The 15688-nt window shown below is 39.9% G+C and overlaps 1 protein-coding gene across 1 annotated transcript in view; it reads left to right on the forward strand.

Annotated features, from left to right (window-relative positions):
* Positions 1-15688, forward strand: part of ALDH1A1 (aldehyde dehydrogenase 1 family member A1) — a 56475-nt gene that overhangs the window by 4862 nt on the left and 35925 nt on the right. Inside the window, exon 2 of the mRNA XM_029920921.1 lies at positions 8512-8616. Within this exon, the coding sequence (XP_029776781.1) occupies positions 8512-8616 (105 nt within the window). The remainder of the gene's footprint in view (positions 1-8511; positions 8617-15688) is intronic.

The raw sequence follows: 15688 nt of genomic DNA on the forward strand, positions 1-15688 counted from the left end.
CTTAAGTTCAAGACGAAGCCGTTTGTGCCGAGGCACTGATTTCACTTGGGAAATGTTTCCAACTCCTTTCTGATTGAGGCAATATTCTGTTTGCTTTTGGCTTTGAAGCGGTTGAACAAATAGCTGGGTGGGTTCAAGGTACGGTGGCTAAACAAGATAAACTCTTCTGCTTAGTGCATGCTATGACCTTGGCCAGGCTTCTAATCTCCTTGAGTTTCAGTTATCCTGTCTGTAAATTGGGAATAATAATAACTACCTTGGAAAGTGGCCCTGTGAGAATTAAGTGAGGTAATCTGTGGGAAATGCCTGGTGCTAACTAACTGCTTGGTCCAGGCTCTCTTTAACCCTCTCCTTCCCAAGATGACTCCCACAATTCTCTAGTTATTCTATTCCCTATGGACATGGAATGAATTCTTGCAACGCCTGCCATCCTTTGAAAATCCTTGCATTGATTGCTCCCATCTGAGTCACCTAAGTCACCCCAGGAAGAGAGAACACAACAGGTTACTAGTGTCCCATTGTTAAGCTTAGGAACTGGAATGCAGACATCTTAAGTGATTTTCTCAAGGTCACACAGCCCTCAGGAGGCACAGATGGAATGAACTGGATTTCGAAGCTTCTCATTTCAGATCTGATCCTTTTCCACATGATATCGTTTTCCCCTACATACTAGCCACGGTCCGACTCACATTCTCCTGGATCATCTCTAACAAGTGCTTTCATACCTGTTGCTTCATTTGTATCATGCATTCCTCACTCTGACCGAGAGAGTGGACATTTGGATGATGAGAGAAGAGGTATGATTAGGGCACTAGATCCCCAGACAGGTGGACCAACAAAGAGAAGGCACTGTAGGACAGCGCTTCTCGAACTTGACTTTGCAGGTGAATCAGGGAGGGTTCTTGTTGAAATGTAACTTCTGATTCTGCAGGGAGGTCTGAGATTCTGCATTTCTTTTTTTTTAAATTTTTTCATATTTATTTTTTTTTTTGAGAGAGAGAGAGACAGAGCATGAGTGGGGGAGGATCAGAGACAGAAGGAGACATAGAATCCGAAACAGGCCCCACGCTATCAGAACAGACCCCAACATGGGGCTGGAACTCATGAGCTGTGAGATCATGACCGGAGCCAAAGTCAGATGCTTAACCGACTGAGCCACCCAGGTACCCCTCAGATTCTGCATTTCTAACAGGCTTGCGGATTTTGCTCACACCCCTCAAAGTGTGGCCTGTTGACCAGCAGCAATGTCCTAATAGTTTTGGGTCAACCTCATAATTTTACCTGCAGTGACCATCATCTAGTCATTTAGGGGCCTGACTTCCTCTTCCTCTCAGAAACTTACATGCAGCCAGCTCAGAATCACTGACCTTCCCCCTTCAGAAAGTGCCTGAGTCCAACAGGAACAAGCTGGTGGCCATGGTGGAACCCATGGTGAAACCAACATTGATTTTGCTCCTGGGAGGTAACCATTCACTACAAATGCAATGTTGTAGCTCATCTCCAAGGACTGCTGTCTTGGCAAATCTTTTGTTCTCTGGCACCTGCCTGCTTCAAGAACCCTAATGAGCAGCAACCCTAAAGTGAATAACAAATGCTCTAAGAGATACTTTGAGCCCAATTTCATGGGGCGTCTCATTACTGCAAGTGTTCACATGATTTCTTTAAACGACTTCACCAACTGCATTTGTCAGTAACTTCTTGCCAGAATAAGAAGGCTGGGTGAGACAACTCTCAGGGGTTATGGGAAAAGCTCCTTTGAAGAGGAACCCAAAGTTAAGATAATGTTTCTGAAGTGGCATGGGTAGTCGGTGGGATGATGCAATACAGAGCTGCATTAAAGAAACCTCATGGGAATACAGGCACTGATAAAATAGTGACACCCTTCTCTCAAAGTAGCAATTACCTGGCTTGGACTGGTGTTGGTGATGGTGGCGGTTTGGGTTTTCATGATGCTGGGATAATTATGGCCAAATGCCTCACACATTTACCAGGTTTAAGTAGTGACATAAAGCCGTGTTCAAAAGAACCCGGGCAATGGGTGCTTCCTAATTCAAGCCACTGCTAAGAAACAAATCAGAGGAGTAGTATTTGTGTGGGACCCTGATTCCATAACACTGATACATTTTGGGTACGTGTGTATCAAAATCTCCCACAAACAGAGACACTGTTTGCAAGGGATATAAAGCATTGCTAATATTTGGTTTTCTGATTATATATTGTCATGTCTCTACCTGATGATTTATTGTAATATTGAAATTGTTAACAGAAATTCATTTCCTAGGAATCTGCATAAATATCACAGATGTCAAAACTTTGCCTGAACAACTACCTCCCCGCCTCTATCTGGGTCCTATCATGTGACTATTTCCACTGCTCTCTTGATACTTCATAAGAAATTGAAACAATGCAAACAACAGATAACTGAAATGTGCCCTATATCTGGCACTTTCTTTGGAAGGAAGAAGGCTTCCGGGCAAGCCATTGTATTGTTGCACCTTGATATTGTGAAATACATTAAAAAGCAGTACAGAACTTTCCGGTGCTTCTCCATCTTACCTCTTTGATACAGTGTATGTGTGACATGCAAAGGTCATTGACAAGTAGTTTTGCCACCTGTAGGACACAGTGAAGATGTGGCTCGAAACAGTCACGCTTTAGCAAACAAGAGTAAAAGAGTATACGTTCATGTTACTGAAGTCAGACTATAATATAAAACAGAAACGAAAAGAAAAGTTTTGGGGCGCCTGGGTGGCTCAGTCGGTTAAGCGTCCAGCTTCAGCTCAGGTCACAATCTCATGGTTTGTGGGTTCGAGCCCCGTGTCGGGCTCTGTGCTGACAGCTAGCTCAGAGCCTGGAGCCTGCTTCAGATTCTGTATCTCCCTCTCTCTCTGACCCTCCCCTGCTCATGCTGTCTCTCTCTGTCTCTCAAAAATAAATTAAGAAACACTAAAAAAATTTTTTAAATAAAATTAAGAAAAAGAAGAAAGGAAAAGTTTCTTTCTCCTACATTTGTTTTGGTCACTCCCATTCTGTTTTCATTCTTTTGACTACAGTTAAATATTTTCCTCCCTTCTGTTATTTCCTCCTTAATTTCCTTTCAGGTTTTTTTTCTTTCTTTTACTTTTCTTTCTTTCTTTTTTTTTTTTTTTTTACTTTCAATCTCAACATTTTCTTTGCTGCCTCAGGGTTTGGGATGAAAGTAACTGCCAGAGATGTAGCTTTGATTCTTTTAAATGTTTCCCACCTCTGCCTCACTTTTGTTCATCCTCTCCTATTATTCATTCCCGTCTTATTATTTCTCCCTCCCCCACCAAAGTCTTTGGTACTTTTGTAGGTGCCTAATTGCTGAGAAAAGTTTACACATTTACAGAATACACCCATCCCTCCACAGGCTGTGAGTCAGGTTCTCAAGTTTGGAAATCCACCCCAGGGACATAAGATGGAGAATTCCGTCACCCTCCCTCACCCTTGGTGTATCGCAGAAGAAATTCTCTGTGCATTGAAAATGTGACCTATAAACATCTCTCTGCTTCCCTTAGAGAGTCTAGAGCCACAGTTGTGTCCCCGAAGAGGTGATGCGAATTTAGGGAAGCTTGAATATCTATTGGAAGGAGTCAGGGACTCTCTCCTCTTTAAGCCAACAGGTTACAAACTGTTCTATCAACAGGTAAGGCTAATAGGTTTTATTTTGCCTATTAATCAAATTCAGCTTGATCCAAGCCAGGAATATTTTGAGGAAAGGGCTTATTTATTTAGAATTGTAGCTTCATACCAAACACATTAAGACACAATAGTTTTTACTCCGGAAAGCTTTTTTTTTATTCAAAATTATGATGTATTTTTGGACACTAAACTACATTCAGGAAACGGTCACTCCTTTTTAAAATCTAAGGTCATGATATATCCATTAAAGGCTGACATATATAAAATTTAAAAAGTAAAAATCAATTTTTAAGTTTCCTCAACATTCCCATTGATTGTTTCCCCAAATAAGAAGCACTCGGTGACTAACAGCATGTATCGGAGTCTATAATTCCCAATCAATATTGTGAACTTTAAGCTGAGGTCTAGTGTACATATATTATTTAAGTGTATCCTGCATCCAAAACTCATAATTAGAATGTAGGTAGTATAGGAGTTAAATAGGACCCAAGTTTTTTTTTTACTTTTACATGATGATTCCTTTCCCCCCCAAACTTGCGAAAGGCAAACAGCAAATGGAAAATGATGTTGTCACCATGATAGATCATTTGCACGGGCCTGAAATAGATTTCATCAATATTATACCAAACATCCGTTAGCCTACACAGCTCCACCTAATCATTTCATATGACAGAGAAGATGATGATTCACAAACATTTGGTCACACAGTTAGCTGGAAGGCAAATGTCAAATGTAAAACCCACAAAATTAAAACAGAGTGAAAAAAAGGATGCTCAAGGTCATTCTTGACAAAAAAAAAAAAAAAACTTTCCACAGCTAAGGAGAAGAAAAGGAAGGTAGGGTATCTGGCTTTACAGCCACCTTGATCATCTCATGGTCTATGCTGGACCCTGTCTGCATGCTGGACGGCCTGTATTTGGGGGAGAATGTATCTATTTCATAACCTGCAGACTGCTTGCTATCTCACTGTGCTCTCAAGCCTTATGAGTGCATGCCTGGAATGTTAAAAATTGTCTCCCGGCTAATCTCCTGGGACTCTGGCCGCTCTACTTCAAATCCATGTTGGGTACAGTAACTTCAGCATTCCTAAAACATCCATTTGATCCTGTCACACCCTTATTACATCCGGAATAGAGTCCAACCTTTTCACTCTGTGAATCGGGTCAAGATTCACCATAATCTGGCTTCCTTTTCATCATTGAAATTCATCTATGACTTGTTTCCACAAACTTTCTCCCTGTGTCCTGTAATCTCTTCCTTGGATTATACGTATCCCAAGAGTGTTCCCTCCCTTCAGTCTTGTTCCCCTTCTTTCCACCACTCCAATCCTCTCCTTCAGGGATGCATTCTTCTGGTTCTTCTCCCACTCTTTCGTAAATTCCACTCTGCAATCTACTGACTAATCACTGCTCAGGTCTTTACCCTACAACCTTCCATTCTTTACTGGCTGATGCTGATGTGAATACATGCTCTTCTTTGATTATAAGCCCCTTGAGGGCAGGGGTTCCCTCTCTCACACTTTCCCACAGTACCTTCCAGATGTCTCAGGTCTTTACTCACTATTTGGCAGAACATAATAAGTAATTTAATAGCAAAATATGAAAGGCCAGGTCAGAAAAGAGGGGGAAAAGAGGTTAAGTCCAATTGGACCAACTCGTGAAATCCTCATGAGGAAATGACACTTTAAGTGAGACTTGAAGGATAAGTGGAAGAAAACAGGGAGACTTCACCTGAGGAACAGCATGAATAAATAAAGGAACAGCATGGAGCAGAAGAGCATGCTGTTTGAGATGGTAGGATGAGTCTAAAGTAGAGGATAAACTGAGGAAGTAAAATAAAAAGTTGGAAAAGGATATTGGGGCTATTTATGGTTAGGAGAAGCATGTCTGGAAAACTCAGAAGAACCACCTAAATGTCCCAAGGAGTGGCCAAAATGTGAATTGGATTGGCTTATGATAAGGGGAGGGGAAGATTAAATTTTAATTAGGCAGAGGTGGGGGACCAGGAAGAACAGGGCATCGGTTTATGATAGAATAAAACAAAGTGATACCAAAGAATGACAAGGTAGGGATTGTGGAAGTCATTAACAGGAGAGGAGAAATGTGTGTGTGTGTGTGTGGGGGGGAGAGAGAGAGAGAGAGAGAGAGAGAGAGAGAGAGAGAGAGAGAGAGAAAGAGAGAGAATGTGCAAGCTATAAAATGTTAGTCTGAGCTAAACAAGCAACAGAAAGCTAGGGGCAACAGTGACAAGAATTTGGGACACATTGATTAAGATATTTCCCAGCCATCCCTCAGGGAGAAAATTATAAGAAAGTAAGGGCTAGAGATGCATAAGGGAAAATACTCTTTAAAGGTGATTACAGGCTTTTGTAAAATGTGTTCATCAGGGTTAGAATGCAGATTCATTCATTGGGCAAGCCAGTATTTTTTAAGTATTTATTTATAGTTGAGAGAGAGAACTCATGTGTGCGAGTGCGGGAGGGGCAGGAGAGGGAAACAGACCATCCCAAGCAGGCTCTGTGCTGGCCACAAAGAACCAGATTCAGGGCTTGAACTCATGAGGAGATCACATTCACAAACCAGGAGATCATGACCTAAACCAAAGTCAGAGGCTTAACCAGTTGAGTCACCCAGGCGCCCCTGGGCAATCAGTATTTTAATCTGAATTTTATCTTTCTTCCCGGTGAACTCGAATGCCAACATGTTTTACTTGAAGGACATTATCTGTGTGCCATTATCATTTCCCACACCTCCATGTGTGTGTCCTTGAGCATCTAGCGTCCTCATCTGAACTGCTATGCACCCCCCCTTTATTTATTCACACTCACATCTTTTTCCCATCAATTCCAGGCTTGCACTACAGTTTTGCAAGCTCCTCTAAACTCCTGGACTTATGTTGTTTTGACATACGAATAACTGTACTGGTGTGAATAGGCAGATAAGAAGGTTCATCCTTCCCTTTGTTTTTGTTTTTGTTTTTGTTTTCAGCAAATCATAAATACCATAGTGTGCTCATGTGTAGAATATGATGTGTCATTCCCATGTGTAGCTACTGGATTGTTGGTTCGTTGATTCAATTTTAAGTTATTTATTCATGAATCCTTGATGGACCTTCAAAATCGCTTGAAGGCTGGGATTGTATTGAACACAGGATAAACCAAAAAACCAGACAAGCATCATTCTTGACCTTATCTACCAAAACTTACAGCCTAAGAGAGGGCAGACATTTAAAAAGACTTTTAAAAAAAGGTGATAAAGTTTATGATGGAAACTTAGGAGACCAAAGAAACATTTTTTGAGATCAGGCTATCTAAGTAATCTTGTAAATTACAGAATATAGAATTAATTTTACTTAAGCCTTTAGAGATACATGATGGATATCCATACATGGGGAATTTTTAATAGCTAACTGATTTGTATTTAGTATAGGAACAACTTTAAACCTTTGTTGGTTTGTTGTTTCTCCCTCAGGATTGCACTTTTTTTTTCTTTTTTATTTATTTTTGAGAGACAGAGAAATAGTGTGAGCAGGAGAGGGTCAGAGAGAGAGGGAGATACAGACTCTGAAGCAGGCTCCAGGCTCTGAGCTAGCTGTCAGCACAGAGCCGACACAGGGCTTGAACCCACAAACCGTGAGATCATGACCTGAGCCGAAGCCGGAGGCTTAATCGACTGAGCCACCCAGGTGCTCCAGGGCTGCACTATTAATAACTTATCTTTAAATACCAAGCAAGGGAGGTGTCTGAAATGAGATATATGTTAAAAATACAATGCATATGCCACCCTTCATTTAAAATTGTGTGTATCAACTATCTGTGATTCACAATTAAATACACAAATTCATGTTGTAATAATAAATCTAACGGAAAGTTGTAATACATAAAGTTCAGGAGCATGCTTATGATGGCTTTTGTATTTCAAAAATAAATAAGAAAAAGGAGAATAAACAAGAAATAATGAGATGAGAAAAAGGGAGAAGAAATTCTAGTTTTTTCCAGAAACAAAACAGAACTTTATTTACCATAAAAGGAATACTTCTTAATTAGGCTTTGTAAAGTACTTTTACTTTATAAAATGACATATCAAGGCCCTGGTTAGGCTCCATATGAAGCAAAAGTTGAAACGCATATTTTTAAAATGCATACAAGCATTTTTAAATATTACTATTCTTTTAAACACAGAACAAAAGTCCATGTTTCCCAGACTCTTCTGTCTATTTGGATGCAAGTCTCTTAGATATCACTAAGAAATCTAGTGCCTGATTTTATCTGAGGGCATATAAATGATTAGATAACCATTTAAAAGAATAAAACCCATATGCCTTAAAAAAGTCAGTGAAAACATGTAAGTCACCAATGCTTTTTCTAAACAAACCTTTTTTAAAACCTATCTTTAAAACAGTAAAAGAAAGGATCAGAAAACAGTCATTTATGATACCAGCAGCCCAACATGAGAAACTTCAGGATCTGAAGTGAAAAATTGAGATGATTAATCGAGACTAAAGCCATCAAATCCCTGCTCTTGCCTCAAATTCAGATAAAATCACCATTTCTAGATTTTTTTCCTCCAGTCTGTGTTTTCTAAGGATGAAATGACCTTGCACCTCAGTGTAATTTCAAAGTATTGCTTTATTTTAATGAGTGTGTGCACAGACTCATGCACGCACATGTGTCTGTGTGTATAAATGTCTTAGACAGCCAAAAATACCTTGTAGGGTGGAGTGAAGTGTGTAAAGGAAGTGAGGTTTTAACATTGGCCTCACTTAGGCCTCCTGAAATGCTTAAAGTTTGTAAGAGAATTTGCTGCATATTTAAATGCTTATTTACCTCCTTTCTTTCCTTCTCTATAGATTTTCATAAACAATGAGTGGCATGATTCAGTGAGTGGCAAGAAATTTCCTGTCTTTAATCCTGCAACCGAAGAGAAACTCTGTGAAGTAGAAGAAGGAGATAAGGTGGGTTTCCTAATACTGAGGCCAGGTTTCTCTGTTTTTCAACACCCTGAGCTCCCAACCATGCTGCAACTTGTAGACACGTCCTGAAGATGCCACTTCTGGGGCCCTGTGGGAACGTTTTCTTGGTACACAAAGGACACCCAGTAGCCATGTGATAACGATGAGCTGAGGCTTCTGGGCGTTGTGCTGATTTTTTTAACGTTATTTCTCCTTGCTTGTTCTTCAGTTTGAATAACATTGGGATTTACTGTGCAAACAGACTATATATAAAGTGATTGGTCATAGACGTATAAAGTAGAGAAATCCCTTATTCATATAAAATTCTCCTTTTTTGGAGCACCTAGGTGGCTCAGTTGGTTAAGTGTCTGACTCCCGATTTCGGCTCAGGTCATAATCTCATGGTTTCTGAGTTTAAGCCCTGCATTGGGCTCTGGGCACAGAGCGTGAAGCCAGGTTGGGATTCTGTCTCCTTCTCTCTGCCCCCCACCCTCCCACACACACTGGCTCTCTATCTCTCTCTCAAAATAAATATCAATAAACTTTTTAAAAAACATTTAAAATTGTTCTTTTTTAAGTTGCAAAATGAAACTAAAGGAAACAACATAGGACGTTTGAAATGGTATATTGCCAAGTCAGTTGATTAAAGATCACTGAAAGACTTTGATTAGTACCTTAAAAAACTGAATTTTCAAATCACTGAAACTCAACTATTAAAAGTATTATTGCTCTCTAGCTATTCAGACTAGCAACACAAAATGCAATTTTTATCATTATTTATTTTTATTCTAAATGTTAATTAGATCCTCCAGCATCCCAATGGGAAAGGTACCATTTGCGACTGTTTTCACACATGATGATAAATGGCAGAATGGACAGGTTGACTAATTTACTTTAAGTGATGTTGTTAATAAAAAATGGAATCAGTATTCAAATGCTGTCCTTCTGACCCCAGAGCCTTTGACTGGCAGGACGACCTTAGGTGGTGATTATTATAAAAGTTAGAGACGGTGATATTAAATAGGCTGGGTGTGCGGAGAGTAAAATCCTTCAAAATTTTATCTGAATATATACCTTAAAATGTATACATGTTTCTCAGTCTTTATTTTTTTATTTTAACTTAATTTAACTATTTAATTTAATTTATTTAACTTAATTTAATTTAATAGAAAGAAAGAGTGTGAGCAAGGGAGGGGCAGAGAAAAAGAGAGAGAGAACCCCAAGCAGCCTCCACACTCAGCAGCACGGAGACTGACGGGGGACTCTATTCCAAGCCCCTGGGATCATGACCTGAGCTGAAATCAAGAGTCAGATGCTCAACTGTGTGTTTCTCAGTCTTTGGTAGTCTAAATGTTATCAAGCTTTAAATCTCTGTTTCGTAAGTTATTAAAAGGTAAATTATTTTGCTACATAAAAAGACAACTGAGAGATGAAGGATAACAATCCAAAGCAAACACCATCTGCGACACAATGTTCAGGTCACTGGGTCAGTGCCATGTTCCTGCCCAGTTCCCACAGTTTCTTTACCTTCTACCCACTCGGTTAGATCACCAAGGTGAGATTAAGCCTTGCAGATCTATTCTAAGATAACCATAGACCCAAGAGACTCATTTGGGTTTAGAGAAGCCCCTGGATTCAGGTGGCAGTATTATCAGAAGACATAAAATCTGTGCCTCAAGGAGCAAGAATGCAGAGTTTAGCCAGAAGGGTCGACAGCATGAGAAGTAGAAGCCTAATAGAATGGAAACAAATGTCACCTGCTTTCAGATTTCACTTTCTGTATAAACCAGAGTTCATCCGTACATAAATTCTTCACGAGCTTCTCACGAGCTCATGGGTGGGGGAAAAAAATCATAACTCTCTTGGTTTTGGCTTTTCTCAGCAACCCCCCACCAATGTAGGAGTCCCACCTTCACCTCGCCCAGAATCAGGCTCCAAATATTGGATCCTACTTATTGCCTCCGTGACTGTCAAGATCATGGTGCATCCTTTGGAACCCAGTTCAGATCATTATCTGCAGTGAGACTGAGATCTTCCACAGTTTATTTACTTTCTTTGAGTTTCTATTGCTTTCTGGGCAAAATGGAAAGATAGAAAAAACTTGGGTTAAATAAGAAAAGGTGTAAAGTATTTTAACAAGGCACATAAAAAAGCTTCAGTCTTCTTTTTAATTTTTTTAAAATATTTATTTATTTGTTTGAGAAAGAGAGAGACAGAGCTTGATGGGGGAGGGACAGAGAAAGAGGGAGACACAGAATCCAAAGCGGGTTCCAGGCTCAGAGCTGTTAGCACAGACCCCGATGTGGGCTCGAACCCATGAACTCAGATCATGACCTGAGCAGATGTCAGACGCTTAACTGACTGAGCCACCCAGGCACCCCAAAGAGCCTCAGTCTTTAAAGAGTTTTGTACTTCTTTAAAGCACTACAAATATCCAACGTAGAATCGCCCTCTCCCGTGTCATTACAGGACATCATACTTACCTGTGTTATCACCTTGTGCTGTACAGGTTTTGGGTAATTTGTCTGACACAGCATGCTTCTCATAGAGACCAACACTACATTTCACCTTTATGTTTTCAGTGTCTAACACGCTACAGGTAATGGATAAACAAGCTAATCTCCTCCGTCAAGCTCTGAGTTTTTATATACTCCACACACCTCATCTTAAAAATCAAATACTAAATTAATGATTGTCTAAGGCAGTGGTTCTCACAATTCTGCATGCAACAGAATTGTCTGGAAGGCTTGTTGAAACACAGATTGCTGGGCCCCACCCACCCCTAGAGTTTGTTTCCCTAATTCTAGGGTGGAGCCTGAGAATTTGCATTTCTGACAGATTCTCAGGTGATGCCAATGTTGCCAGTTGGGGTAGAAGTGGGGGAACATACTTGGAGAACCACGGAACTAGGTATTAAACCATAAGTTGTACCCCCGCTCTCAGCATTTAATGGAGAACGTGGACCTAACATGTAAAATGCTGGAGTTGAACCTGAACTGTGATCATCACTCTGCTCCTTTATGAAATATTACAAGACCCTCAAATTGAGCAGAGAAATACTGATGCTCCCTGCCCACATGTTCCAGGAGACCCAGAATCCTGTGTCCTCTGGGGTATTCCTAGAAATAAGAGGAAAACGTATTTTTCACATTCAACAAAGAGGAATGACCTTTTATCGGAGACTGCCAGAGATCCACACGGCACTGCATTAAAGCACCATATTACATCAAGTGTCCTTCTGGCTGCTTGAGAAACTCTGGAGACTCTGGGGTGGAGGGGAAAACAATACAGGGTGAGGGAAGGTACGTTCAAGCCCCTTGGCAGCTGCCTAAGCTTTCTCTCCAGCAGTAGAAAAGGCACTCAGGAGTGAGACTGCAGAACTGGTGGTGGTTTGCAATTAACAACAGAGCAAGCATTCTGGATGTTTTGGCTCTGGTGCCTTGGACATCTCTCTTTGCCACTGGCTTCCAACTTTAGTTTCATCAGTGAAACAAATCTGTGCCAGGAGTTCCAGCTGGATCTTGTCAGGCAGTCTGAGGACTTCTCTTGGCATCGTTGGTGGTATTTCCCTTCTTCCTAAAGTGTAGTGAGGGAAGGCTGACGATCAAACCTGGAGCTTTAGAAATATTGGTCATTTATTCGCCGTGTACTTTTTGGCAATTACTCCTGCTCATAGCAGAGAAGCATTGTCTGTGCAAATGTAGATCCGGGACACTCATTAACATCCAGCAAAGCTTCAAATCAGGTCACAATGCTAATCGAGTTGCTGGATACTTGATCATTTGAGTTCAGCTGTTTATGATATAAACTGTTCGGGGTAAGCAGCAGTTTGCTTAACATTCAGCATTTGTGTCATCCTGTTCACGTTGGGGTTTTCTACTAACATTTGTTTTTAAGTCATTACTGCTGGTCTCACAATTTTGCCGACAAATGTGTATTAACTTCTAACGTTGCTTAGTGAAAGGTACAAATCTAGTAAATTACAGTCACCGTAAACCTAATATTCTGGAACTGACTCTTCAGATAATGAGCCAAGAGGTTTTGGGGATTTAATTTATGAGTAGAATGGAGCTAACAATGGGCTATATACCCGCCTTTCAATGGTGTTATAAAGAAAGGAGGAGGAGCCAGAACAAATGGAGGTTACAAAGCAAAGCACTGATGTGGGTGGGAACTGTTTTCTTTTCACTTCACTGGCTCTTTTAGGCTATATTGACTAATCCTGAAAACTGCTTTTAATACTAAGCATGACCTAACAAATAATTGGTGGGGATAAAAGTAAATGTCCATTAAAGTAAGTGCTTATGACAGGTGTAAAAGTAAAACTGGTCTGATAACTATTTTCCCCAAATTGGAATGGATTTAATATGGAAATGCACAGCCTGGTAGTGATAGAAAAATTTGTTCTTCTTAACTATGTTTAAGAAGACTTTCGTATTTTATCTTCATTTGATCCGCTTTCATACATTTAGCTTTAGTCCCTTACTTCAAACAAAGGAACATTTTAAACACTCTAAGACAAAAGTATTGTTGGCGGGGGCGAATCTGAATGTATCAAATTGTTTGCTGGTTGATTAAAAAGCTGTGTCCTTGCAGATGTTAGTCCGGAATAAAAATCCAAGAAACACTAGTCGTAAAACTTTTATTATGTTTGTAACAACAAACCTTATGCCTAATATGGTTAATGTAAAAGCTTGATTGTATTATGGAATTGATTAAAATACGATTTACAATGTGAATGTCAATATAAGCAAATTATTTATATCAGGAGCACTCTTCTATAAAATCAATGTAATATGATGAGTTTAAAAGATAGGTAATTAAATTATTAAATATTTATTAACTGCCTATTGTAAGCCCAGAATAGTAAGGAATATTATAGCTTTTAATACAGATAGCAATATATATTCATTGCAAAGATTACTATAGGGATAGTCTTACAGAGTTATAAAATTGGATTTTGGAGCCAGATGTGAGATTTAATTTTGGTTAATAGGTTTCATGCTGGATTTCATGTCTTATAAAACAAGGTGCATGGTGCTTAACTGTGAATAATAACTGTGGGCTTATAGAGGGTGTCACTTAGTGGGTAGAGTTTAGTAGACTCTTAACTAGTAGCCGTTATCAAGCTGGATTAGCCTGGCAAGAGTTTGGGTAGATTGTGATCTTTGAGCTGAGATTTCTTTTTTTTTTAATTTTGTTTTTAATGTTTTTTATTTATTTTTTGAGAGACAGAGAGAGAGAGTGAAAGCAGGGGAGGGTCAGAGAGAGAGGGACACACAGAATCTGAAGCAGGTTCCAGGCTCTGAGCTAGCCGTCAGCACAGAGCCTGATGCAGGGCTCAAACCCACAAACCGTGAGATCATGAGCTGAGCCAAAACTGGACGCTCAACCGACTGAGCCACCCAGGTGCCCTGAGACTTATTTTTTTAATGTTTGTTTTTGAGAGAGAGAGAGAGCGAGAGCGAGCGAGCAGGGCAGGGGCAGGGAGAGAAGGAGACAGAATCTGAAGCAGGTTCCAGGCTCTGAGCTGTCAACACAGAGCCCAATGTGTGGCTCAGTCTCACAAATAGTGAGGTCATGACCTGAACCGAAGTTGGATCAGACACTCAATCGACTGAGCTACCCAGTTGCCTCTGAGCTGGGTACTAAAGAATATATAGAATTTTGAAAGTAGAGGTATGTGCTGGGAGAACGTTCTAGGGAAGGAGAATTACAGGAGCAAAGATGAGAAGCAGTTGGGCCAGACATAGTAGAAAAAAATGTAAACACAAGTTTGGGTAGGTGAGGTGGTGTCCCATAACGTTGGGTCTTGAAAGTCAGGAAGCGGAGTCTGGCCTTAGGACTGTAGGCAAAAGGAGAAGTTGCAAATATTTGAAAGGGAAAGTGATCACATAAAATTGTATGAGAAAGATTAGCCGGTAGCAATAGACAAGACAGTTTGGCGAGAGAAGAGAATGGACATGGGAAGACTAGCAACAGTATGAGATAATAAAGCCTAAAATGATACAGGGTAGAGAAAAATAAAGGGAAAAAATTGAAATATACTAGAACTGCTGAGAGTTATTTTAAGGTTGTTTCACCACAACTGTGATAGCACTTACGACCACTTAATGAGCACTCAACACAATGTCTGTCACATAGAAAATGTGTTTCCAGTGTTACCTTATTTAATTTCAGAAGGGCAATCTCCCATCTTCACTATTTTGTCATTAGAAGCCTGATGCCAATACTTATAGAACAGTGTTTAAGAAATTTCAGGATGGGTGGATGGATGGATGGCTGAATGGACCGAATAGATGAGGAACTGGAATTCTAACTTGAGTTGTTTTGTTCCCAATCCATGAATTCACCACCATTACTCCATTTCTATGCCTGCAAGATAAAATATATATAAGATAGGAGAAAAAAAGGATTATGACCCACAGGACACAACCATAAAAATGTCGAGAGTTAATTGTCTTGAAGCCATTTTTTCCCATATCCCTTTGAGGGGCAAGGGTGCCTATGATAAACCATATTTGGTCAAGGCCAAGAGCAGAACGCTGAGCAGAAGGATCCAAATGAAAACTGTGGCACCCAGATCTGTTTAAACACGGAGCAGCATATATTTTATAAGCTGTGGTATCCAGAGATCATACAGGCAATTTCAGATTCTTGTGGGGTTTTTTTCTCAAACAATGGTGTCTGAAAATAACTTGGAAAAGGTTAGAACCCATGGTGTAAGACAACGTCCAAACATAAACAACCTTTGTGATTAGCTGAATACCCAAAATATGAAAATATGACTATATATATACTTTTAAGGAAGGGCTAGTAATAATGCATATATTTTATTGTGTATACTCATCATTCTGTCAAAGATTAGGCAGTAAGATAAACAAGTGGATGATGCATTGAAATGAAAGCCTGTTTACTTGTGTTTGGTGAATATTATCACTTAATCACAGCAGATTATAGTTTTTTAATTTTTAAAAAAATTTTCTTTATTTTTAGAGAGACAGAGCATAAGCTGGAGAGAGGGACAGAGGGAGAGAGAGAGAGAGAGAGAGAGAGAGAGAGAGAGAGAGAGAGA

The sequence above is a fragment of the Suricata suricatta genome, chromosome 13, assembly GCF_006229205.1.
Source record: "Suricata suricatta isolate VVHF042 chromosome 13, meerkat_22Aug2017_6uvM2_HiC, whole genome shotgun sequence".
NCBI lineage: Eukaryota > Metazoa > Chordata > Mammalia > Carnivora > Herpestidae > Suricata > Suricata suricatta.